Raw genomic sequence first — 24,620 nt, 5'->3', positions numbered from 1 at the left:
TTTGCTGCTGGAATAACAAAGGAAGTGACACTGGATGCCCCACAGCTGTGCTACCTTGAAGTGTACTAGTTGAGACTCATTTGAATATTCATAAATAATTTAAAACCAAGCTTCGGAATGTAGGGAAGTACGGAACAACACAGAACCTGAAACTGAACAAACACATTTCAATCTAAAGTTTTGGGAGGGATAGCAATAAGGGTTTTGTAACTAAAGTTAATTACTATGGCATACAGAGGCCTACAAACATTTTACTTTAGTAGATCAGGCTGTTTAGTAAGTACATCAACTGCATAATCAAATGATACACTATATGATAGATGGATTCTCACAAAATTGAAATTAAAGCTATGAATTGTACTACATTTTATCACTGATAAGAAGTGAAACATGAACCCAAAGGAAATTCTGCAGAATGTTCTATATTTGAAGTAGCAACCAGGCTCAATACTTTTTCAGAGGCAGTGGATCTCCAAGGAATCAAGGAATGATCATGACTCTCTGAGAATATAACTTAACTTAAATGTATGGCTTGTGGTACAAAACCTGAGTGTAAATTGGAGTGGGGTTCATAGTATACAGAGTTCTCACCAAGAATAAGAAAATACATTTAATTCTGAACTGGATTTGATGCATAGAAATGCCTGTTTTTAAACCTATATCACCCAATAGAAAACTGCATTGAAGGGAGAAATTGAAAAGCACTCACATACTGACTGGAAGAAACTTGAATGCTTAATATTACTCTTTAAAAATATTTTAGTCAACACTGTACTTGAGAAATATTACTTTGGACATCTATTTTAAGAAAAACTGGCAACAGTTGTTCATGAGGGATATGCATTCTGTTTCATCAAGGGGATTTTAATCTGCAAAATGTTTTGGGAGAACAGGATGTTGACTATGTACAGTATATACTCCAGCAAGAACAGAGCAGGGATACTGGCCTTAAACCATTTCATACCGTGGTCAGTAAGTATTTGAAAGCTTAAAACATGGCAATATTTGTAGCACTACATTTTAAAATGGGCAATATTTTTGTATTGAGGATTGTTCTAGATCAGAGTTTCAGCTAACCTTGTTCTTGAAATAAAACAGTAACGTGTTCTCTTGCATCAAAAACTTGAACATCATGGAATATCATGTCTCCATCTGAGAGGCGCAAGACAGGCAGCAGATTTAATCAGATAACTTTTCTCTTAAGGATAAAGCCAACCTACTCCAGTACAGCTATCCTGACAAATGGAGAGTTATCTTAGAGGAAAAATGATGTCATCCTTGTGTTAATGCTCTGTTTTCATTAACAAGTTCAAGTTACATTCAAAACTTCAGAACTGTCAGGATCTGGAGACGGCCAGGAGGAGGCTCAGCTGTCTGTGAATCGGATGACATAAGAGTAAGTGAAAGAAGTGATCTGTTCATCATTGCCAAGTAACGTGTCACGCTTTTCCATCTCAATACACTGCCAAGGTCAGCAGTTCAGTACCCGTTCTTGGATAACGTTTTACCAACAAAAGGCTAGTGCGTTGTGTGGAGCGGCTGATCGGGCAAAGACAGGCCACATAATCCATCAATCAGAGCGGTCATTAACATCACGAGGCAACTTTGCACAACCTCTGTCAATGCCAGTGGTCGGCCATCTATGTACAACAGCTACTTAACATTTTCCATGGTTAAACTCACAGTCAAGGCTATCAGATCTGTGACATCAGTTTTGAAGAGCCAATTATATTACATTACATCATCTCAGCCAAACGTGGGCTTCAGGAATCGTAGGTTTACGGCCAGCATATTTTCAGGCGTGGGCAAGAAGAAGCAATAGAACAGTCCATGTTAAAAACCAAAACAGGAGAATCAGCTTCAACCCTGTCTAACCTCCTGTATTCCAGCAGGCCACTACAGCACAAGGGTAGTCATTAAGGAAGGAAATCGTACTAGAACGTTCACATCAGGGCCCGAAGCATTTCATGAATTTCACATGACCTTCCCACTGATTCACTACCTCTGAGTCTACTACTGTACCAATAACAATGACGGCCTGTTGTTCGTGTGCCAGATGTTTGAGTGTAGTTGCCCATGACATTTCTCAAAGCCTCCCATTGTGCTGCCCGGCCTTGTTTACCAGCTAAAGCATCACAAGTGTTTTCGTTTTGAAAAGGTCCGTTTTAAGGAACTCCAAAATGACCACTATGTCCCTCATCACTGAAGTATGTCCTGCACACATCGTCAGAAATAACCATAGCAAATAAAGCAATAATAATAATAATAATAATAATAATAATAATAATAATAATAATAATAATAATAATAATAATAATCTGTACTATCATTTTGTTTTTAATGTCATTTTACGATGAGGGCCTGAACATTTACCAGCATGTTACAAAGCTAAGCATGACAGTAGTATCATAAACTTGCAGTCCTGACTACAGTCCAATAGAAAACCTTTGAATACAAGTAGAAAGCTGTACTGGGGATAAAATGTCTCTTGCTGCATAAACACTGGCCAACCAGGGGAATGGCACAGTATTCCCTTGCCTGCTAATAAAAAGTTGGCAGCAGTTATTTGGGCTAAGGCTTGCAGTACACTATAATTATAATATATTATAGCCAGCTGTCATTTGGTATGTATCTGTTACTCTATATTCTTGGTAATACAGGGTATATGTATATGTGCATTTATATATATATATATATATATATATATATATATATATATATATATCTTCACTGCAATAGCTTCAGTTTTATTTATGTATTTGGCATATAGTCTCAACATTAAAATAAAAACAATTTATCACTAACCTATAAAATATAGAGATCTGTGCAGATAAACTGTATTTTAGATTTAGGTTCTAATTACATTTAGGGCTAGGGTTGTAGGCATTTGCAGGGTCTCTGTGGATACTATGGGATTCTGGTGAATCAAGAAGAAGTTCTCCATATTTTAAGAAGAGAAGTAATTGAAAAACTGAAACAAATTAATGTTTTCTCGAGGACCAAATCGAACATCTCAAACAACAACACTGGGCTTGCTTGTGCCTGTATGTTCATGCTGTGCTTTCGGGACACGCTGGGAAATGTCTGTAAATAATATATTAAGCTTTCTTGTAATGTTCTGTCAAAGCAATACCTTGGGTGTCAGGTAACATAAAGAATTACAAAATCCTTTAATAAAACGCATTTCTCATTATGAACAGTGGTCTTCAACTCTGTCATTGCAGGAAGTGCTGCAGGTATCATGTACTGAGCAAACACATAATTAAGTGACTTGTTTTAAGAACAGTCATCAATTGAATAATGGTGAAGCTTTGTCTGCTGCTGTGGCATCAATGAAATTGTTCTTTTAAACGAACTACTTCATTTAAATCTAGTCCTTTGTACAGTGTGCCAAAGGGAGTGACCTCATTCATTTTATTGGTGGCTATGGCAACAGTTACACAGCAAACAATAATGCTCAAGGTTAGGCTGATAATATAATAACTAGCATGACGCAAATGTGAGCAAATCAGCCGGTCTGCTTGTTCTGTTCATGCTTCTCTTTGTGCTAGCCTGTAGTGGGTTTTATTTCACTTCAGCCACCAATCTGTCACGTTGCTTCCTGTCAGAACTGCATGAAACAATCAATGCATACGTTCAAAGTTACTTATTTGACAGAATGTGAGAATGTGAAAACATTGCATGGAGGTCAATACTTTTGCAAGGCACTGTGTGTGTTTATATATACACACATTTGCAATGCATATATCTCTACTATTAAGGTCATGCACAATCCTGCTGGAATCTATTGGTCTATTGTGTTGAAAAACTGTGAGGGTTAACAGCCCTTTGCTGACAGAAATGTGTCATCCTATAGGCAGGGTTAGCAGTCATAAGTTACAGGTCATTCTAAATACAGATAAATAGTGCAGACGGTCAAGGACAATAGGACTTGAAATACTCAGGCCGTCAGGGCAACATTCTTTAGCGGAAACAGTAACAGGTGTCGTGATCTTTAGGGACAGACGTCTATGTGTTTTTAATTATTTGCTGATATATCAGCCTCCAACCATTACTGTATTATTGCACTTTATATTGCTCTTATATTTTGTAAGTTGCCCTGGACAAGGGAGCCTGCTAGGAAATAAATAATATTAATAATAATAATAATAAAGGCTATTTTGAGTCTTTGAAATTCACCTTATCATGGGCACTACTGCTCTTTCTGCTGCCTCTCTTTTAGTGACTGTAGACAGTAGCCATTACCCATTTTATAAAGTTCACCAGAGATAAGAATTTCCTTTGATTGCCTCCAATATTGCCAACAGGTTCACAGTACACCATTTAGTGACATGGCCAGTTTAGTGACACAGTTCAACGCCAGGACTTTAATTCTGTATGCTTCACGATTATTTATAGGCGCAGATGCATGCTCCTCCTGCAGCAGCAAAGGGATCAAGTTTCCAAATGTGAGGGAAGTAGGGCAACAACACTTATCAATATATATATATATATATATATATATATTATTACTACTTAATGTTAATTTAATAATAATTAAGACAATACACAAGCATAATTTAAGGTCTAAAGCCCCACAATGCCCATTTGTTTTCTTAAGAAAGTGTATTTGATCAAATTCACTACTACGACTACTGCTAAGATCCAGGCTGGGTAACATCACACAGCCTACCCACCCACTGACCTAAAATCCCAAACCACCTGATTATGATGCAAACAACAACGCAGACATGCAACATCGGGACATTGCATATTACATTCAATTTCTCTGTTTTGAATATTGTGCATGACTGAAAACAGGATTAAATCACGCACGCTTAATTCAAAGTATACTGTTAAAATATCTCTCTCTCTTTTAAAAAAAAATCTATTTCACTATCAGAACTTCAAATCCCATTAAATAGCCATGCGGAAACCGGACGTGGTGGAGAGTTTGTCGCCGCATGGGTCTCTGGGTGATGTAGTTTGTCAATGTAACACGGAAACGCGGCTCACTGGGTAAAGAACACCAACTCCCAGCATTCAACAGGGCGATCAGCTGCTTCGGTTTAATACTCAGGAAGCAGGCGAGTAGAGGTAAACAATGTGAAGGGTGGTTGTTTTATGGAGGAATATTGGTATTTTTTCTGGGGAATCGGCGTGTGATTTGTATTGTACAGGCTCTGTTGATAGTCTGTTTGGTCAGACCCTGTGTTTAAATTAAAAATATATATCGTTTTGTCTTCATTGACTGTGTTCATGAGTATTAAATAGCCTGGCCTGTCCAAAATGGATGACAGCAAGGTAAGTAGCTAAGTTTTACTATTTTCAGACAGATATCTTATTTCTTGATTGTGACGATTTCAGTTGAAACGTACATTATATGAAGGAGGCATCCTGACATTTCAATACTCCTTCAAAAGACACTTTGATTCGGTAGTACACTAATAAAAACGCAATTTATTGAGGCAAAAAGCAACTGCGATGCCTGCTTCGCACTTATTTCTGAAACTTAAAAAAGCTTTAGCACTTGTACAGGCATCTCTTTAGTACACCTATAGGCATACACAGTCTTAAGCACGGTGTTTGTGTTCATTTTTGTGCTTTTATTTATGTTCCTTTGAACACGTAAGTACTGTAACACATCTTATTTAAAACGTTCACAATTAGATTAGGATAGAGATTGTGGGGGTGGGTGAAGCCACATTAAAAAGATGTGGTTGTAAGGGTGATGGGTGACATCCTTCAAAATGTTGTCTGCACAGATCTTCACTGTGTTGTTTAAAGGTCTTTTCATTCATTCCCTCTAGGAAAGTCAGGTGAGCCCTATGTGGTGTGGTGCGTAGCAAAAACAGCAGCTGCCCCTGGATAGTTAAAATATCCAAGAATTAGACATTAATCTCAGGAAAACATCCAGGAGTAAGCCATGGGGGAAATAATTCACAGGAGGGGTGGGCAAATGAAAGAGGTGTTCTAAATGTAAAATTACCTTTGTGATTGGTCCTCTTTCTGTAATTGCAAAAGTGTTGGGATTTAGTGCTGTCAAACAAGAGCTGTTTTGCTTTTGTCTAGTTACCAAACTTAATACTCTCCAGTGATAAGATGAATGATACTTGAGTAGGTGCAATTCCTAAGCAAATGTTAATAATTGTCCTTTTTGTGTAAGAAGGCTGTGTAAAGGCGCAGAGTTGATGTAGCTTTCTATTCTGGTAATGTTTAGGGTTCTGGCTAACAATCAGCTAATAGAAACTCCATTTTGATTACTAAAAAGGCAGACAATCAAAAATAGCCTAATACATTTTAAAATGATGATTTACAAGCCCTGAATGAAGAGCTTCAGATTCCTGATTCGAATTTCAAAATGAACAAGCAGTAAACAACATGCAGCTCATTGTTTTTATTCCTGGGTGTTAAAATATAGCAATGTAAATCTAATAAGTGCAGTCCAGTGTGATTCAGTAGTACCTCCCACCCCAGTTGGATAAACCGTGCCAAATACTACAAGAATACCATGAATTGAGGCCACAGTGATCTCCTCTCTTGCAGATGGTGGGTGGCAAAGTAAAGAAGCCAGGGAAACGAGGTCGTAAACCAGCCAAGATTGACTTGAAGGCCAAGCTGGAACGCAGCCGTCAGAGTGCGCGGGAGTGTCGGGCCAGGAAGAAGCTGAGGTATCAGTACCTGGAGGAGCTGGTGTCCAGCAAGGAAAGAGCCATCTGTGCACTGCGGGAGGAGCTGGAGATGGTAGGCCATTGACGTATTACATTGCAAGAGGTTTATGTGTGAGCAGACCTATATGACAAGGCTGTGCTTTAGTCAGTAGGTAGAGGATAAGGCAGCACCTGTGTATGCATGCTTATATGCAGTCCTTTCCAGTGTATGAGCAGGCAGAACAAAAAGGGAATTAGAGTAAAGTGCCTTTTTTTTTAAGGACAGTGATTTTTTAATTTAATTAAACAGAAACAGAGATGGAACAAGGCTATATCGTGACTACTGCACAAGAAAGGTTTTCCTCTTGTGATGCAACAGTCATGTATCTGATGCAGAACAAATACATTGTGGTTTTGATGCATTTGCAGAACAAGGTTATTGCACTAATGAAATTCTGTGCACAATAACTTTTTCATTCACTAAATCAAGGAGTAACCCATTGCAGTTAAAAGGCTTGCAATTCAATCAGTCTTTCTCAGGGTCAAGCAAGTTACATTAGGTTTTGAAAGCCTCCATACAATTCTAGGGTTGTCAGTGAAACATTGTAACACTTTAAGTTCACAATAACATAATTATTTCTGCTATAATACAAATTATGTGCGAATTTCCAGTTTTGCAAAGTGATCTTTTGAATCAGTTTATAATGGTATAGCAATCACTGCCACACGTGAACTGCAAGCACAAAGGTACATACAACCCCATTCAGTGTTGATCTGCTAACACATGCATCATGCCAGCTTTCTGTGTTTTATTTCAGTACAAGCAGTGGTGCTCAGCAATGGATCAGGGAAAGATTCCTTCAGAAATTAAGGCTCTTCTGACTGGAGATGAACATAAGATGTCACAGAGTACTAGCAAGATATCCAAGAACAGCAAGAATAACACAAACAGCAACAGTCAATGTAAGTCACTTTAAGATTTGATTTTTACCAGTGCTTAATATACCGTTCGCATAGCACCCTGTACCCTGCTTTGCTCCCTGAGCCCTGCCGTGTTAGGCTTGGCTCACCATGACCCTGTCCTGGCTGAAGCTGATATTTACAATGGATTAATTAATACATGTCCTTAAAACAAAACCAACAACATGACTATCTCCTATTTTGTTACCCAACACAATAATAATCATCATCAGTTCAGTTTTGGGGAGGAATATCAAACATATTATTTAGTTTTATGGTAATGTGAAGAAGACGAAGGATGGGTACAATATAGGAAATGATAGACGGACAGATGTACATTGATAGCTTCTGCTGTGTTACATTATTTAAACAATGGTGTGAAAGTAGGTTGGATTCTTACAGAATGTGAGAGACAATAATTGGTAGAATGTTTCCCCTCCCCTCCTCCTATTACCCTGTTTAAAGTATGTCTTATGACGTTGTATTTGTTTGTTTGTGCAGAGTGAAGAATCTGTCTTGAATCCGAACTAATTGGACAATTCTGCAGCAGCCAACCCGTGTGTATACAGCTTCCAAATGATAGAACATGTATTACAAATGGAGGAAATGTTTATATTAGTGATTGGTTAGTGAGGATTGTATATAAGACCTGAATGCTGAACGCAAAGCCCTTTAGAATTTGTCCGGCTGTAAAGGGGGTGTGAGTACAATACATTGATATTGACTTTGCTTACTTATACAGGTAAGCATTGAATGGGGACTATGTTCCTTTAAGAGATGGAAGATTTATTTTTTATCTGAGTTGACCTGGGAATCAACGGAAATCTTTTACTGTATTTTGTTCTCCGAAATTTGACACGCATTTTATTTCAAATAACTGCTTTGGCATCTGATTACTGACAGTAAATGCACAAACTCCCCATCCCATTTCCCTGTAAATACATATGAGAAATGAGGATCCTCTACAATAGTATCTGAATGATCCACGGCTGCAGAGCTGCAGTTTTACTTCAGTGTCCAGAGCTATTGCTTAGACTGTTCGGTGCATCTTTCCAGTATTAAGTTACTTACAATACAATACAAATGTCAAAACCATCCTACTGCAAATCAGTTCTACTGCTTGGTTAAATATGGTCTGTTACAGAGGATTGTAAATGATCCTCACTGTTGTGAATTGAAAAACATTTGAAAATATGTAACTCTTTTAGACCCCATGAAGTAAAGAAACAAAACACCTGCTTTCTCTAGTTACATCTGTGGGCCAAAAACACCCAAAACTGCTTTAGAATATGTAATTGAGTAGTATTCAATCCAGATTTGTAGCATAGAGAATATTTGTTCCTGCTATTTGGTGTAGTTAGAAAAGCAAGAAAAACTACAAAGCATGAGAGCCTCCCACTTATTGTAATACAATACAATACAATACTGCAGGCACTTTTTATGTCTATAGCTGTTGGGTAATTAATGGTATAAACAGTGAAAGTTCAGCAACATGTACCACTCTTATCTCCTAAGTGTTTGATTTTGGTCTGTAAGACATAAGAAAATTATTTAATCTATTTAAATTTCCCCTTTTTATGAATGATCCGCATATTCTTTCCTGACTCCCAGATATCGGTTTTGATCTTAAACAGTGTTCTGCTAGTGCCATATTTCTAAAACCTTTACAGAAATTAAAATGACCCTTACTGGGATTTGCAAAGACGTTTATAGCCGGACATATTAAAATGACTATTGTACAGCCCCTTACAATGACTGAAGGTGACATTTTATACTATATCCTTTCTGTCAGGGGGAATATTTTGGAAGTAGTAGTAATAAAATAAGTAATTTTTGTCATCAATTTCATCAAAAACTATATATATTTTTGTTGCACTTCTGCCCTAAATATTTTATTCCTCAAATACCAATAAAACCATGAGGGACATTTTACGTTCTGTGGCCCAAAACATAAATAAAAAGCTGAGTTTTGATTTGTCCCTGTAAAGATTATGTACTTAGTGGACTGCCAGTTGTTTGTCCCTGTGTCATTCTGGTTCTATTCCAAGATGTTTCGAAAGCAGGAGTCCACCTCAACGTGTCTAGTGGAAACTAGGCATAATATTACTTTGGTAAAACCAGCAGCTACCTGCTTTGACCGACATTCATTTTTGTAGTTTCTTTTGTGTCATTAGTATTTTCCCATACAAACTTTTGAATGTCCTGCACATCAGTGTGCATATTTAACCACAAATCAGTTGTGTCTTGATTATTCTGTACCTAGTCATATAAAAGACAAATCCTTTTAAAAAGCTAAAGTGCATAAAAATGTCAGTCGATAAAAATGTGTTTAATCTGTCCTGATTGTAACATGCTTGTGATCTAAGGTGCAAGATTAGTGGTATAATGTTTAAGTAGTCTATAACATATAATATAACATATAACATAAAATATGTACTGAGGCATAGGTATTCAGGCAGATTGATGCAAAATATTGGATTTAAAGCAGTGGAAAAAAAACTTCTAAAATAAAACCATGAAAAACATAATTCGATAACTACTGAGACTGATTGTTGTGTAGTAGGTGTCTTATTACCAAATTGTGTGAGAAAAACCGATAGAAATTAGTTCTTTGTCCGAAAAGCATCAGCAGCTAGGCCTCAGTTTGTAGATCTTTCAAAGAATGAAACTTGATTGTTAAGGCCACAATGCACATGTAAGAAAAGCTTGAAAACCAAAATCTCTGACTAAGTCACCCTTTTCAAGGGAGAGATGTTTTTAGAGAAGGGAGCTTGGAAAAATTCTCATATTTGCGTAAGTAGCCCTAGATAATTCCAGTAAACTCTCTAAGAAATTAACCCAAAACAGCTGTGCACCTTTTGATGTTTAAAATGTTTTAATAATATGATTGAAAATTTGAAATCATGATTCCAGGGAGGAAGGGGTGGGGACGTGTTGAACCGAAATGAGGTCTTGTTTGTTGGATTTAAAATGTGTCTATTTTTGTGTAATGTTTAAGCACTTTCAAAATTTTAAGTATTTATGTTGAGTGGTTTTATTTCCACCTCTGAGGGCAGTTTAGTCCTGCTCATGCAGTTTGCCAGCAGGTACAACATATTCTCCCCTGACTTGCATTCTCAATGAAAACTGTTTTGATCCACAATCCCTTCTGAATGTATCTGACCAATGTTAGGCTACCTGGGATTGTTGTCTGATATTTGGACAACTTAGAGAAGTGTTTGCGTCTTGCTCTGAGATGCACTGCAGAAAGAAGCAGTCTCCAGATCTCTCCCCATCTGCTGAGCTAAATGTGGTAAAAACCCTGGAACATCTCCGATTGGCTCAAGAAGGTTCCTGGAAGGACAAACCACTGAAGAATCTCTTTAAGAAAAAAAAAAAAAGACAGCAGGGGGGAGAGAATTTAAATTATTCTACAGTGCAAGGGTGGAATATTTCACAATGATTTTTAAAAGATAACCCTTGCCTGGAGAACTAGGATATTTAAACTGGAGAACAGGAACAGAATAAAGCATATTAGCACTGGCCAAAAACAACACAGAAAAAACCTTCCAGTGTAAGAAATAATACAATATTGAAATCTAAGAGTACTATCTATACACAAACATACATAACATAAGAACATTTAAATCAGAATGTGTAACAGTTCGAATTTAATTTCCTTGACCAGTGTCAAATTTTGTATTTTACATGTTGCACAGCACAAAAAATACAAAGATGAATCAGTCACTGGTAAAGGTGGACTGTATAGCAATACAGTATTTAAAAGCAAACTGAATGACAGAAGGCCGTTGATGAGGGCAGGCTGTTGGTGCATGTCCAAAGGTCTGTTCAGAGATTTCACATCCATCACCCATCTTGCACTTCAGAGCAAATAAAGCGAAACACTATAACCTTCTCTTTAATGAATTAGCTGGTCCTTGATTTTTTATTTTATTTTATTTTTTACAATGCTTTGTACGAGTTAGTATTTAAAAGTATATTGTGATGTCCAAATGCTATATTTTTTACTTTTACAAAATAAGCTATATGATTGTAAAATGTATCTGAATGCTCAAAAGTGCAAATATATATTTTTCCTTTAGACTAAATAGAACTGTCAGTTTATACTATTAAAGCTGGTTTGACATTACCATTTGTGTCGCCTTTGTTTGCGTGAGTTATTGATTAATTATGATTTTCTAATACCACTGCTAATCTTCCAGGATTGTGGGAATGGGTATTGAGAACAGTGAAGTGTAGAGAGTGATCTGTGAGTGATTTGCCTTAAAAACTCAATTTCAACATTTGAACACAGGAGCTTTGTTGATGGCTTTGACTTGTGTGGTGCAGTGAAACACAATCAAGAAAGGACATCAACAAAGATAGTCCAGTGCCAACAAAATAATGACTGCACTAAAAAAATGGTCATACACAGACCACTTCAAAATAAACCAAAGTAGCTTGATGCAGAGCTGTAGACATCTAAATCTAAAAAGTCGTGTTCTTCTTATTGGTTCCATAAAATCCTAGGAATGTTGTGATGAAATGGAGTGATCTGCTGAACTTCAAATGGCCTTTTAAAAAAAAAAAAAAAAAAAAAATATATATATATATATATATATATATATATATATATATATATATACACTCACCTAAAGGATTATTAGGAACACCTGTTCAATTTCTCATTAATGCAATTATCTAACCAACCAATCACATGGCAGTTGCTTCAATGCATTTAGGGGTGTGGTCCTGGTCTAGACAATCTCCTGAACTCCAAACTGAATGTCTGAATGGGAAAGAAAGGTGATTTAAGCAATTTTGAGCGTGGCATGGTTGTTGGTGCCAGACGGGCCGGTCTGAGTATTTCACAATCTGCTCAGTTACTGGGATTTTCACGCACAACCATTTCTAGGGTTTACAAAGAATGGTGTGAAAAGGGAAAAACATCCAGTATGCGGCAGTCCTGTGGGCGAAAATGCCTTGTTGATGCTAGAGGTCAGAGGAGAATGGGCCGACTGATTCAAGCTGATAGAAGAGCAACTTTGACTGAAATAACCACTCGTTACAACCAAGGTATGCAGCAAAGCATTTGTGAAGCCACAACACGTACAACCTTGAGGCGGATGGGCTACAACAGCAGAAGACCCCACCGGGTACCACTCATCTCCACTACAAATAGGAAAAAGAGGCTACAATTTGCACAAGCTCACCAAAATTGGACAGTTGAAGACTGGAAAAATGTTGCCTGGTCTGATGAGTCTCGATTTCTGTTGAGACATTCAGATGGTAGAGTCAGAATTTGGCGTAAACAGAATGAGAACAAGGATCCATCATGCCTTGTTACCACTGTGCAGGCTGGTGGTGGTGGTGTAATGGTGTGGGGGATGTTTTCTTGGCACACTTTAGGCCCCTTAGTGCCAATTGGGCATCGTTTAAATGCCACGGCCTACCTGAGCATTGTTTCTGACCATGTCCATCCCTTTATGACCACCATGTACCCATCCTCTGATGGCTACTTCCAGCAGGATAATGCACCATGTCACAAAGGTCGAATCATTTCAAATTGGTTTCTTGAACATGACAATGAGTTCACTGTACTAAACTGGCCCCCACAGTCACCAGATCTCAACCCAATAGAGCATCTTTGGGATGTGGTGGAACGGGAGCTTCGTGCCTTGGATGTGCATCCCACAAATCTCCATCAACTGCAAGATGCTATCCTATCAATATGGGCCAACATTTCTAAAGAATGCTTTCAGCACCTTGTTGAATCAATGCCACGTAGAATTAAGGCAGTTCTGAAGGCGAAAGGGGGTCAAACACAGTATTAGTATGGTGTTCCTAATAATCCTTTAGGTGAGTGTATCTTACTTGTGTTTTCATCATTGGCTCATATCTGCAATTTCCTGCTATTTCCCTTTAATCTCGTTGGGTTTCCTATTCTGCACGTTCGGGGTGATTTTCGGATTCTCCCTGTTGTTCCTCAGTAGATTGTTATTTCCTGTTATTTGTGTGCTGCAACTAAAAATACCTCCTGAATTGCCTTGTCTGTACTGCAATAGTGGTACAATAATGTGCTTATAAGGTGCAATGAGCATTAATCCTCAGCAGAACTCTATAGACGAGTGCAGACCCAGTTTACTTCCATGCATTCAGCTAGCGATATAGCAATTCAGACATCTTTAGGAAGATTCCAGATGGTGCCAACTCATCCCCAACATTAATGGAGGTCTATGTTTACTAGGTATCAAAACCCAGCCCGAGACCAAGCCTAATGTAATTGTGAGCCTCAAACTGAATTGTAATGCAAAATGTAGCTAGAGCTAAACAAATAATGAATAAATAAATATAAATACACTTTAATACATACAATTAATACATTAAGACTTTTGATTTGTTTTGTACTTCTTTTGAACTTTTTTCAGTTGCACAGCTGCAGCCTTTAAAATGAATTTGAAAAAATAGTTGTTTTGATGTCTGTTTTTGCAGTAAAAGTACATGTACATGCCCTGCACTGAAATGTGCTAGAGTAAATAACACTGTTTTGTAAGTACCTATATTACGTCTATTTGTAATTCCCTTATAACAACATATTTAATTAATTGAGAAGGCAACATTTTATTATAAAATATCCTTTATTTAATGTTACATAACAATCAACACCCCCAATACACTGTGAATGTTCCACTTCATAACAACTGGATTGTTATCGGAGAACTCTGTATCTAGGATGAAATAATGTCATTATTAATTAAACATATTTGCATGTAAATTGCTGCTGATGGGTCAGGTGGTTGAAACTAGGTCACATGTAAACTTAAGTGAAACATGTTTACTGAAAATTGGTTGGGCTTTCTGGAGTCTTACAATTTATTGCAATAATGCAATATGGTAGGCTTCTTAGTTTTGCCAGAGCACACAGTAGATGGTTCTCACATATTTGAAAGACACATTTAAAAAACAGCAATTCAAAATAACAGTGTACTAGGATCATACAAACGGGTGGAAAAGAATTATAAAAATGTATGTTTGTGGAATCCAACCATTATGACCATTAAAACCCTCCATTCCTTTTATATATATATATTTTTAATGGCCCAGCTCAAGTCTGGCATTGGCTGAGTACTGAGTCTACAATGATTGTCAGTATATACATATAAACTCTGGCGGAACTGTGACCTATTAGACAGTATTTTGTACTTTGTTTATAATGCACAGTGTACTTTGAGACTGAATGTTACTTGCCACATAAAAAATGAATGTAACTATTTTAACATGGAAACTTAAAATGGTATTCAAGCTGACTGGCTACTCAGCACTCCAATTGCAGAGGAGAAAGCACTCCCCTCTTGGGCATCAGCTTGTGAAAAGACAATGGCAGGGTTAGCTTTGCATGGTAGACCCAGGATCAAAGTGTATATTCCAGGGACGCATTATAGTAGTGCCCGGCTGACACATGCACTATTTCCCTTAGGCCCTCAGAGCCAAATAGACCCAACCAAATCTCACTAGGACATGGGACTGGGATGAATCAACCTCAATCCATGTGCCACACAGGAGCAACCCTCCATCAAAATCCTAGCATCTTAGTTGTAATACAGGTATATGAAATATGTTATATAACAGCATACTTTGCACATATGCTTAGAAGTAATCCTTGAATGAAAACAAATGACCAGGTAAAATACAGAACAACACAAAACATGACATCTGAAGCAATCAACCCTGTTAAGCATCAATAAATAAATAAATAAATAAATAAAAAGAAAAATGTTCATCGATGCATTTAGCAAAAATATTTTTTAAGACCCAAGTAGGTTTGTTGTATAGAAACGTTTGACAGTGCAAAAACAGATAAAGCTTTATTTTGCCATGTTACTGTCGTATTCATATTCTTTTTATTTGTATTGCAGTTAAACAAATGTGTTAGGTGGGTTCGTATTGATGGGCCAGGCCAGCTTCTTCTCTTTCGCCTCCCTGTCAAATGTGTCGTAGATGGAGTCTTTGGTGATGGTCTTTGCAGGGACAGGTATTTCTGCTATTCCAACATAGTTCTTTTTGGCCATCCTGGAGCTCGTGGTGATGGTGTAGGCATTGCTCCTGTAGCACTTCATGGATGACATGCAGAAGGTCTCCTTCATTCCGCGTCGGAAGTTGGCATTGTAAATGGAGTACAGGGTGGGCTTGGAGGCGGAGGAGCTGAAGGATATCCATGTAATTGCCATGAATACTAGAGCCCCTTGCCTTGAGTTGCTTTCCCTAGGATGCCACAATTGGGCCACATAGAAGGGTAGCCAGGATAAAAGAAACACTGAATTTAGCATCAAGAACATCTTGATGGTCTTAACTTTAGTCCTGGGCACTATGTTCATGGTCCTCCTCACAGTCCGCCCGTCTGTGCCAATCCTCCAAATGTACTTGACAACCTTCTGGTAGAACAGTAGAATGAGAACGGAAGGAACAAGAAACCCAAGGAGAAGGTGGACAACGCCATAGACGATCCCCTCCCAGGTGTCTGGGAGGAAGAAATTGCATTGCTTGTCCTGTACCGAGCCATAAAAAAAGAAACAAGGGGAAACAAAGGCAGCATCGAAGACCCAAGAGGCTATGATCATCTTCTTGGCTTTCTCCCTGGACACTTTGAAGCTAAGTGGGTAAACAATGGTGTAGAACCTGTCCATACAAATTGACAGTAAGACATAGATCTGGACACCAGGGGACAGATACTGGGCGTATCTCACCACCTTGCACATCACTCCACTCAGCATCCAGCGCCCGGAGGCTACCTGGAGCAGGACAAAGGGGGTGCAGAGCAGGGTGAGGAGCAGGTCAGCACACGCCATGGACACCACAAAGTAGTTGGTAGTGGACTGAGTTCTCCTGCTGCGGTGAATCACCAGGCAGACCAAGGCATTCCCAAAGACAGACACCAGCCAGAGCATGCCAAAGACCACACTGGTGGCCACCATTTCCCCAGGGCTCAGCTCATAGGTGGGCACAGATTCGTTCCTCTGGTGGAGGGACACCTCTCTGATGCCATCTACCGGGGAGAAGCCCGCCAGGAAGGTGGTGTTCTCTCTGAGGCTGATGTTCTGGAACAGGAGGAAGGTGAACAGGGTTGAATGTGAAGAGGGTTTGATATTGTCCATTGATTCAGAGTACACCATGGTTCCTGTCTTCTCAAAGAGGATCTGTGTAAGAATGAAAAAAAGCATTTCAGGTCTGTATTCTATTTATTATTATTATTATTATTATTATTATTATTATTATTATTATTATTATTATTATTATTTTATTATTTTGAATCTTGTGAAACCATGTCAGTTTGTTTTAAATGTATTGCATGGATTATTACACTTTTGGAACACTTTTTCTCAGTTCATGATGGTTCCTGCAGTGATTAAAAGCGGCAAGAAAGGGAATGCTGACAAAGGCTTCGCTACACATGTGCTACTGTGTTGACAGAGAGCTCCAATTTGAGAAAATAAGGGGAGCCATTAAATATAAACACAACTGCCTCATCCCTATGCTTTCTAATTCCCCACTTGATATGAAAAGACATCCGAATGCCACACGGAGATGCAGTGAACAGTTCAATGTTTTGAGCACATCGGTAAGCATGGAACTTAACAGCTAAGAAATTGTGCTTCAGACAGTTATATCTTAATCTTTTTCTCCTGAGATTTTGTGCATTGTCCCCCGCCCCCTCCTTTTTTATATTACCTAGTATTTTCCCTGAGCTCTGGTTACTCTATCTTTTGAAGGGTAATGCTGCTAATGGTTGATTTGTAAATGTAACAGCTTTGTCATACAGTGGGCATTGGTGATGGGCTGATAATGCTGTAACAGCTGTCATTATGTCTTGGCAAAATTACTTAAATTAAGATTCCACACACTGGAGCACTGTAATCTGGGTAGAACTGGTAATGTGTGTTTGTACCACATTCAAATTAACTTTGATATTCATCTAAATCAGCCTGTGGGGATTATAAAAACGCTTCACAGTAATGAATCAATTAACACTTACACACCAAAGAAAAAAAAAAGAAAGAAACCTTCAGACATTTGGAGAAGACAGAAATTCAGGCAGATCTCTACTTTCAAGGTTGGCAATGAACGTGCCAGCAAATCTCTTTTAATTTTAAACGAGTATGTCTTTACCTAAATCATCATGTTTTCCTGCACTAATTCAGGGTAAAGGGATGCTTTCTGAACACTTTGTGGAAAAATCAGGATGGGTGTCTCCACAGAGACAGAGCTGTGATTCACAAGACTGTCGTTTTTGTCTGGGTCCAAATCTCATAAACAATTAAATCCGCCATGGCGAAGATCATTTAATGCATTGCCACTGAAATAAACATTTCAGTTAATTTGTGCTGTATTTAGCTCTCAGTATATGTTACTCTTGTATATTCACATGTATGTATGTGTTTGTAAATGGATTGCACTCCATTATTCACAACTGTGTTATAAGTAAATATTGAAAGTGAAAGTGTTGTCAATAATTTCACACCACTGGGAGTTTATAAAGGAGTTTTGAACCTTCCCACAATACTGCATATTACTGTATCACTAACAGTTATTACCATTGACAGTTTTACTGGCGTGTTCCTAATGTTACAGAAGTGGTGGATTTTGCACTTTCCTCCATCAGACATTCACAGACCACCAACAGTGATTCAGCACATCCTCTATCTACATGAGGTCATTAGACAACATTGTTGATTCACTGCTTTGTGCTGCACCCACATCTGTGCTCCGTTTTGAATCACTGTTAAGGCGTTTGAAAGAACTGGCTCAGCAGAACCTGTCCCAGTCTGCCTGGCTGTTGCACAGTGTGTGAGAAAATATATACATGAAAACTATGTCCCTAATTGCAAAAGTACATTCTACAAAATGCACACCATTTATCAGTCCCTTTGTGAAAGGCATGAAAAGCATTTCCATGACAAGAAACACACACATCAGCTGTGTTTATGTTCTTCAGTGTTTTGTTTTGATTTGTTTTGCAATAGTTTCCCCTCCCTAAAAATAAATTGTATTTTTTAATAACATTTCTTTTTCTTAGCTTTCACTAATCACTTAGTTTTAAAATCTCAGCAAACATGTATTCCAGTTTCCAATTCTTCCCAGCTATAAATATTTTACATATATTTTCTAAGATTCTAAATTTATTAACACAGACATTTTAATAATTATGGGACAAATGAGAGTTATTACCTGATGGAAAATGTTCGTTATACATTAACTCTCTGCTACACATGAATTCCTTGGTAATAATTAAATACAATAAAACCAAGAATAAGTTGACACATTAAAACAATTAAAACAAAAAACATGACATTTTTACGTGAACCTCACTTATTATTTATTATTATGTTTATAATTATACATGATTTTTATAATTTTACTCTGTCAGCTTCCAAATTACATATTATCATGATTAAAAATAAACTATATTTGATTTTACACAGCATATGTGGTCACACTTTTAATGAAGTACAATTAGAAAAATAATTAAAAGTGTTAACCTGTAGCCTTGAATTCAAATTAAAGCAAAGATCTTTAACACTTTCTATCAATTGATATAATATAATGCTTCATTAAACAGTAAAATAATTATATATGCTAAGCTTAAATAAAGTCAGTGCAAATAAATAAACATACTATGTTACTGTTCCTCCTAGAATGAGCATTTATATATGTGATTTTTTAATTGTTGAGAAAAATAATAATGATTTTCCTATCAGACTGGTGTTGCAGGTCTTAATGTTGTTTTAACGTAAAACAGTTACAAGTAACATTTATAACATATTTATCACCTGGAATTTGTTGAGGACAACCTTATCCTGACAGTAATTAACCTCTATTCACAATAAATTGCATATTCATAATATAGAAGTGCTGTGTTCATTACTGAGTGTTAACAGCTTATTTATAATTTATAAAGTGTATGATGTTCATTAAAAGCATAACCATACAAATAATGTAGTAGTCAGTTACACAAAATAGTCTAAAACACTGTGCTGGCTTGTAGCATACTGTTTTGCATGAAAAAAAACAACCTGACATGCTTAATATCCAATCCAGGCCATTGTCTGTTTGACAAAATAGGCTAGTAGAGGTTTTACTGAATTTTGTGAATGTTGGATTTTTTATCTATATTTGCTGTAAGATAAAACAGCATGGCGGGTATACATATTTGTCACTAAAATAGAAATATGGAGCTGCTCATGAGTGCAAATTATTACAGTAAACAAATAATTAATTTAATTAAAATACAGTACATGTACTTTATAAGGATTTTAAAAATATATTTAAAAAACATGGGCAGGCAAAAAAAAAAAAAAGAAAGCTATACCTGATTCTAACATCTAAGCAATGATAGTAGCCAAACATGCAGTGGGTATTTTAAATCCCAGTAGCAGTAAATAAAATAATTTCAGCTACAGTCAAATTTCACCCAGAGGAACATAGGCCAAAAACCTGTCTCCAGTGGCTGCATGTCCCCTCACAGGGGAGGTTAATGGAGGAATACAGGAGTAACAGTGTGGGAGCTGTTTATACTTTATTTGCACATGTTTACTTTGCTGGTTTCATCGCAGTATTCCCTTGGTAACCTTGCACAGTCCCTTCGTATTCCTGAATATGTACTACCTGTGTGCAGAGCAGCTGCTCTGAGATACTAATGATTTCAGAGCTATATCAACAGCATGGCAGAGTTATGGCCAAGCCAAAGGGTTCTGACTCTGGCATCTCATCGGCCATCAGCAGCCTAAATAAAAATGAGGAGAAATCAAATGAATAGGGAGTAAGGGCTCCAACCATTGAGAGGTGGACAGGAGAAACATACCATGACATGGTGGTAAAAACTGTGCAATTATTCATAACATGAAAGTCCTAACCAGTACTGTGTAAGTCTATTAATTGTGGTGTTTTTCTTACATGTGAACAACTGAAAAACAGTGCCATCCAATATACTTTAAATTATATATCCTGTAAATTATGAACGTTTGGCTCACAGTAAAGGTAATCTGAAGCTTAGCATCTTGTGAAGAGTAGTGAGCCACTACTGTAGTATTATACTTGCTGACATTGGGATCCCCATTTCCTGTATAATTTCTCTAAATCTGTAGATGAAATGGGTTTTAGTACAGGCTTTTTTCATTTTATGGGCTATTAAGTGAACAATTAAGTGCACCTAAACAAGTGCTAAAAGTACTCAAGAGAACTGCTTCCATTAACTTACCAATTAATAAAGGTACTAAGCATAAAAGTGAAAAATGAAATGCAACTTATAGTATATTCATAAAAATTCAGGTGCAGTCCTGACTAATCATAATCTTGACCAAGACCTGCTTTCATATTGATTGTAAAGAAAAAACATCTGGAATGAACCCAATCTGAACTAATCTACTGATAATGACAAAAGTGGCAGGTAAACAACTTAGGAATTTTGGAGTCTGTGAGCTTTTAAAAGCAAGGTTTGGGTTTCATTAATAATTCAGCAATATATCATGTATAGAAATGGAAACTGAAGTTATTTCCAACCAATTCACCTCTGTTTGGAACTGAGAAACTGAGAATTTCAGTTCCAAATCTCCTTCACCACTTTGACCTCTAAATTCAAGATCTGAATGGGTTCCAATTGTATTTTCAGCTGCTGCACTGAGGGCCATACATTTAAACACACACACTTGTTGTTTCTTTTACACATACTTAAAAAAACAAAGCAGTGTCTGATATCAATGACAACTGAACTTAAAGGTATTATAATTGATGCTTTTCATGAGAAAATGTGTGACAACAGTCTTGAAGTTCAGTTTGTGCAATACATAACACTGTTCATTATTGTTGCTACTATTATCTGAGCCCCTCTGTTTCTTAGAATTTTAATCTGAATCTGCCACCTTTCTCACACACTGTGAAAAAATGACTCATAAACTAAAAAACATGAATATGGTAGCAATTCCAGCAGCATTACATTAGTACATTTCTGCTGGAATTCTTAAAACACGGTTTTGCACCATTTTATTGAGAATATCCAACTTAACAGGAGTAAACACTTGCACTCCATATTTACATAGTAGATTTTTTGCTAACGTAAACATGTATTATCATTAAAGTTTATGGGTGTAAAAACATTAAAATATGTAATATATATTAAATTTATATCAGTTTTCAAATAGAGCATGTTCTCAGACAGGGCCAGCAATTTATATATAACGATGGGTTAAATGTTGGATCCCCAATGACAACGAAAACAACTAGGATAGTAGCAATAATAATGCATCCTGACATCGTAAGAAATATTTATCTGTTTTCAACTGAAGTTAAGACCTTTGTATTTCTGAAGTGTTGGATTTATGTTACTTTGCTTGATATCAGCTTTGGTAAAGAACCAGTACACATATTATACCAGGTGCCCTGTCGATGAGCTTAGAAAATATACGTTTTATTTTTCGTCTATTAACCAAAATGAGAAAATGATCTTTCATCCCAAAGAAGTGAGATTTACCGCATGCGCAGTGAATGGTTACATGAAGGGGTTTCTCTAGGAACTGCTCTCATTGGGGTTTAACCACCGTTCAACAAATGGGTTAATTTCCCAATCAAAACGAGACATCATAAACAATAGTAAATAGGCTAGATTTTGCGCATGTTTAAATTAAGGAATCAACACCATGTCTGGATAGCGTAATGTAGTGTTTTTTTCTTAAGCAAAAGAAGCAAAAGAATAAAATAAAAATATATAAACCCTACAAGTAACTCTGGGGTGTTTGCTAACCTCAGCAGCATGCAATGAATATTGCGAAAGCAGAGCATAAGCGATATCCCAATTCCAAGAGAAGTATGCAGTATATATATCCTGTTCAATGGGAAAATGTATGTTATCGTGCAGTCACTATTGTGTCTGTTAGCACCAGCCTTGGGAATTGTGAATGCCCACGACAGTAACAAAACATAAAGATTCAAAAACTGTAATATGGCTAAATCAAAACCGTTATGTTCCAGCTTATAAGGTATAATGTATTGACAGTGTTTTTCTTCCTATTAATGAATAGATGTCCCTAGTACGTTGTACTCGTACTAGATTGTATATTATTTCTGCTTAATTATCTTACATATAAGACAAGTTTATGTATTTATATACGCGCAATGCACATACCAAATATAGGCTATATATGTTTTTCTCTTAATCTTACGTACTCATTGTTTCACTCTTGATAAGATCATGTCAAACAAAAAGAAAAAGAAAGAACATACCTCCTTTGTTATTCCGATTGTGACAGCATGTTGATGATGCTATTTGGAACCCCAGTGCGAAGACCCCATGCTGCCCAAATCCATGCAGATGTGCCAAAGCAGACATGCACTCCGGGTTGCGGATGCCCCTGTGTCTGCAATAGGCTGCTCTGACTGAAACAAGATGTCGAGGCTGGAGAGCTGGCTGATCAATGCATGCCCTCGATAGCCGCTGTCACGTGAGAGCAGGGTCATGTGCCCGGGGGGAGAAATCAAACTGAGCTCACCTTCAGGGTAATCAATGACAAGCTCTCTTCAAGACGCGCGTTGTAGGCTGGTCTACTTGAAGCAGGACAGACACAACAGTTTGCCTACATTCAAATTAGATAATGCGATACAGGCATAGCTCGTAACGGCCACTTGCAATAGTGGACCCTGAGATTGACAGAGGTGCGTCTGGCTGATCACAGTCATTGATCCGCACATCCCCCACAGGAGGAGAGAATGAGCGAAATCCAGTCGTTCATCACAGGAGGCTTTCAGGACCAAGGACAGCAACGCAGTTCATACACGTTGCATTCAACAGTTCTTGTAACACTACTACTACTACTACTACTGTTTCATTAAAAAAGTAAATGCTGAGTATACGTATATAAATATATATTTTTAATAGCATTTACTATTAAATACACAATTATGATTTACCTCACATGAATATCTGAGTTTACAAGAATCACTGTCTATTGAAGTGTATGTTTCACAAAGTCCCGATTGTAAGTTAGTAACACACCTATAACCATTCATCTTCATGTAATGAGAAAGATCTTGCAATGTACTGCTGATTTCATCCCCAAATACTGTCAAATAATATATTGGGCTGCAGAATAGCAAGGTTCCTCTATAGGGTGTACAGCAACAACTGTTCGCTAAATAATCAATTTTTACCACAGCCTGAGGACAAAAACTATTATGATCACAAATTGATTAACTGGGTTCTTCCACAGACAGCACGTATAGGGGACGAGGCTATCACCTTCATTGGATCTCTTGCAGGATCTGCCATGATGCAGTTTAAATGATAAACAGACTTAACCACAGGGTTGGGAAGATAGCCATAATGAGGCTTATATTACACTATGATAATTGGGCTTACTAGTACACACAGTCAGTAAAAGTAAGCACTGGGGAGCAGTGGTCAGGGCTCTGGATTCCTGAGAGGAGGATCATGGGTTCAGTCCCAGGTGGGGGACACTGCCGCTGTACCCTTGCTCCAGTAAAAACCCAGCTGTATAAATGGGTCATTATACGTAAAAATAATGTGATATATTGTAAGTTTCCCTGGATAAGGGTGTCTGCCACGAAACAATACATTATAATAATAATGAAAGTGCACTAGGATGATGTTGGGCAGTGCTGAGTCTGCAGGAGTGCCAGACTGGTACAGGCGGGTACAGACAATCAGGCTGCACAGAGGAGGAGCACAGCCTGAACACAGTAATTTCTCCATCTCCAGGGGGCATGTTCAGGAGCTCAGGAGCAAGTGAACTCATTGGCAGTACTAACTTGTCAGTGCCTGACAACCTGCTGTCCAATTTCATTTTCAGCTCAAAGTCTCCTGGTTGCTTTCTCCAATTTTAAAAGAGCACCATCAAATAATGTTGCCAACTGTGAGGCTCTGGATGCAAGTGATACATCTGGCAAGAGAAGATCACAAACAAATTATAGAACTGGATATATATATATATATATATATATATATATCTCAAATATCATAAACCACAACAGAAATAATAATGAATAGAA

At 37.5% G+C, this 24,620-nt stretch overlaps 2 protein-coding genes across 3 annotated transcripts; one reads left to right on the top strand and one right to left on the bottom strand.

Moving 5' to 3' along the window:
- Window positions 1-5,013: 5,013 nt before the first annotated feature.
- crebl2 (cAMP responsive element binding protein-like 2) lies at window positions 5,014-11,718 on the top strand. Of its 2 annotated transcripts, none has more exons than XM_066723925.1 (4): window positions 5,014-5,076; window positions 6,526-6,723; window positions 7,448-7,592; window positions 8,091-11,718. In XM_066723925.1, coding segments are annotated over exons 2-4 (345 nt in total). In that variant the 5' UTR covers window positions 5,014-5,076; the 3' UTR covers window positions 8,093-11,718. The 2 variants fall into 2 exon arrangements, with proteins under 2 accessions (XP_066580022.1, XP_066580021.1); XM_066723924.1 differs by lacking the exon at window positions 5,014-5,076 and adding an exon at window positions 5,083-5,283.
- Window positions 11,719-14,193: 2,475 nt separating this feature from the next.
- Window positions 14,194-23,400, bottom strand: gpr19 (G protein-coupled receptor 19). The gene is made up of 2 exons (XM_066724413.1): window positions 22,839-23,400; window positions 14,194-16,762 (listed from the first exon to the last, which is right to left on the bottom strand). The coding sequence occupies exon 2, from the start codon at window positions 16,736-16,738 to the stop codon at window positions 15,485-15,487; it is 1,254 nt and encodes a 417-aa protein (XP_066580510.1). The 5' UTR covers window positions 16,739-16,762; window positions 22,839-23,400; the 3' UTR covers window positions 14,194-15,484.
- Between the last annotated feature and the right edge of the window lie 1,220 nt (window positions 23,401-24,620).

The sequence above is a fragment of the Amia ocellicauda genome, chromosome 15, assembly GCF_036373705.1.
Source record: "Amia ocellicauda isolate fAmiCal2 chromosome 15, fAmiCal2.hap1, whole genome shotgun sequence".
NCBI lineage: Eukaryota > Metazoa > Chordata > Actinopteri > Amiiformes > Amiidae > Amia > Amia ocellicauda.
This window is presented reverse-complemented; position numbering and strand designations above follow the sequence as displayed.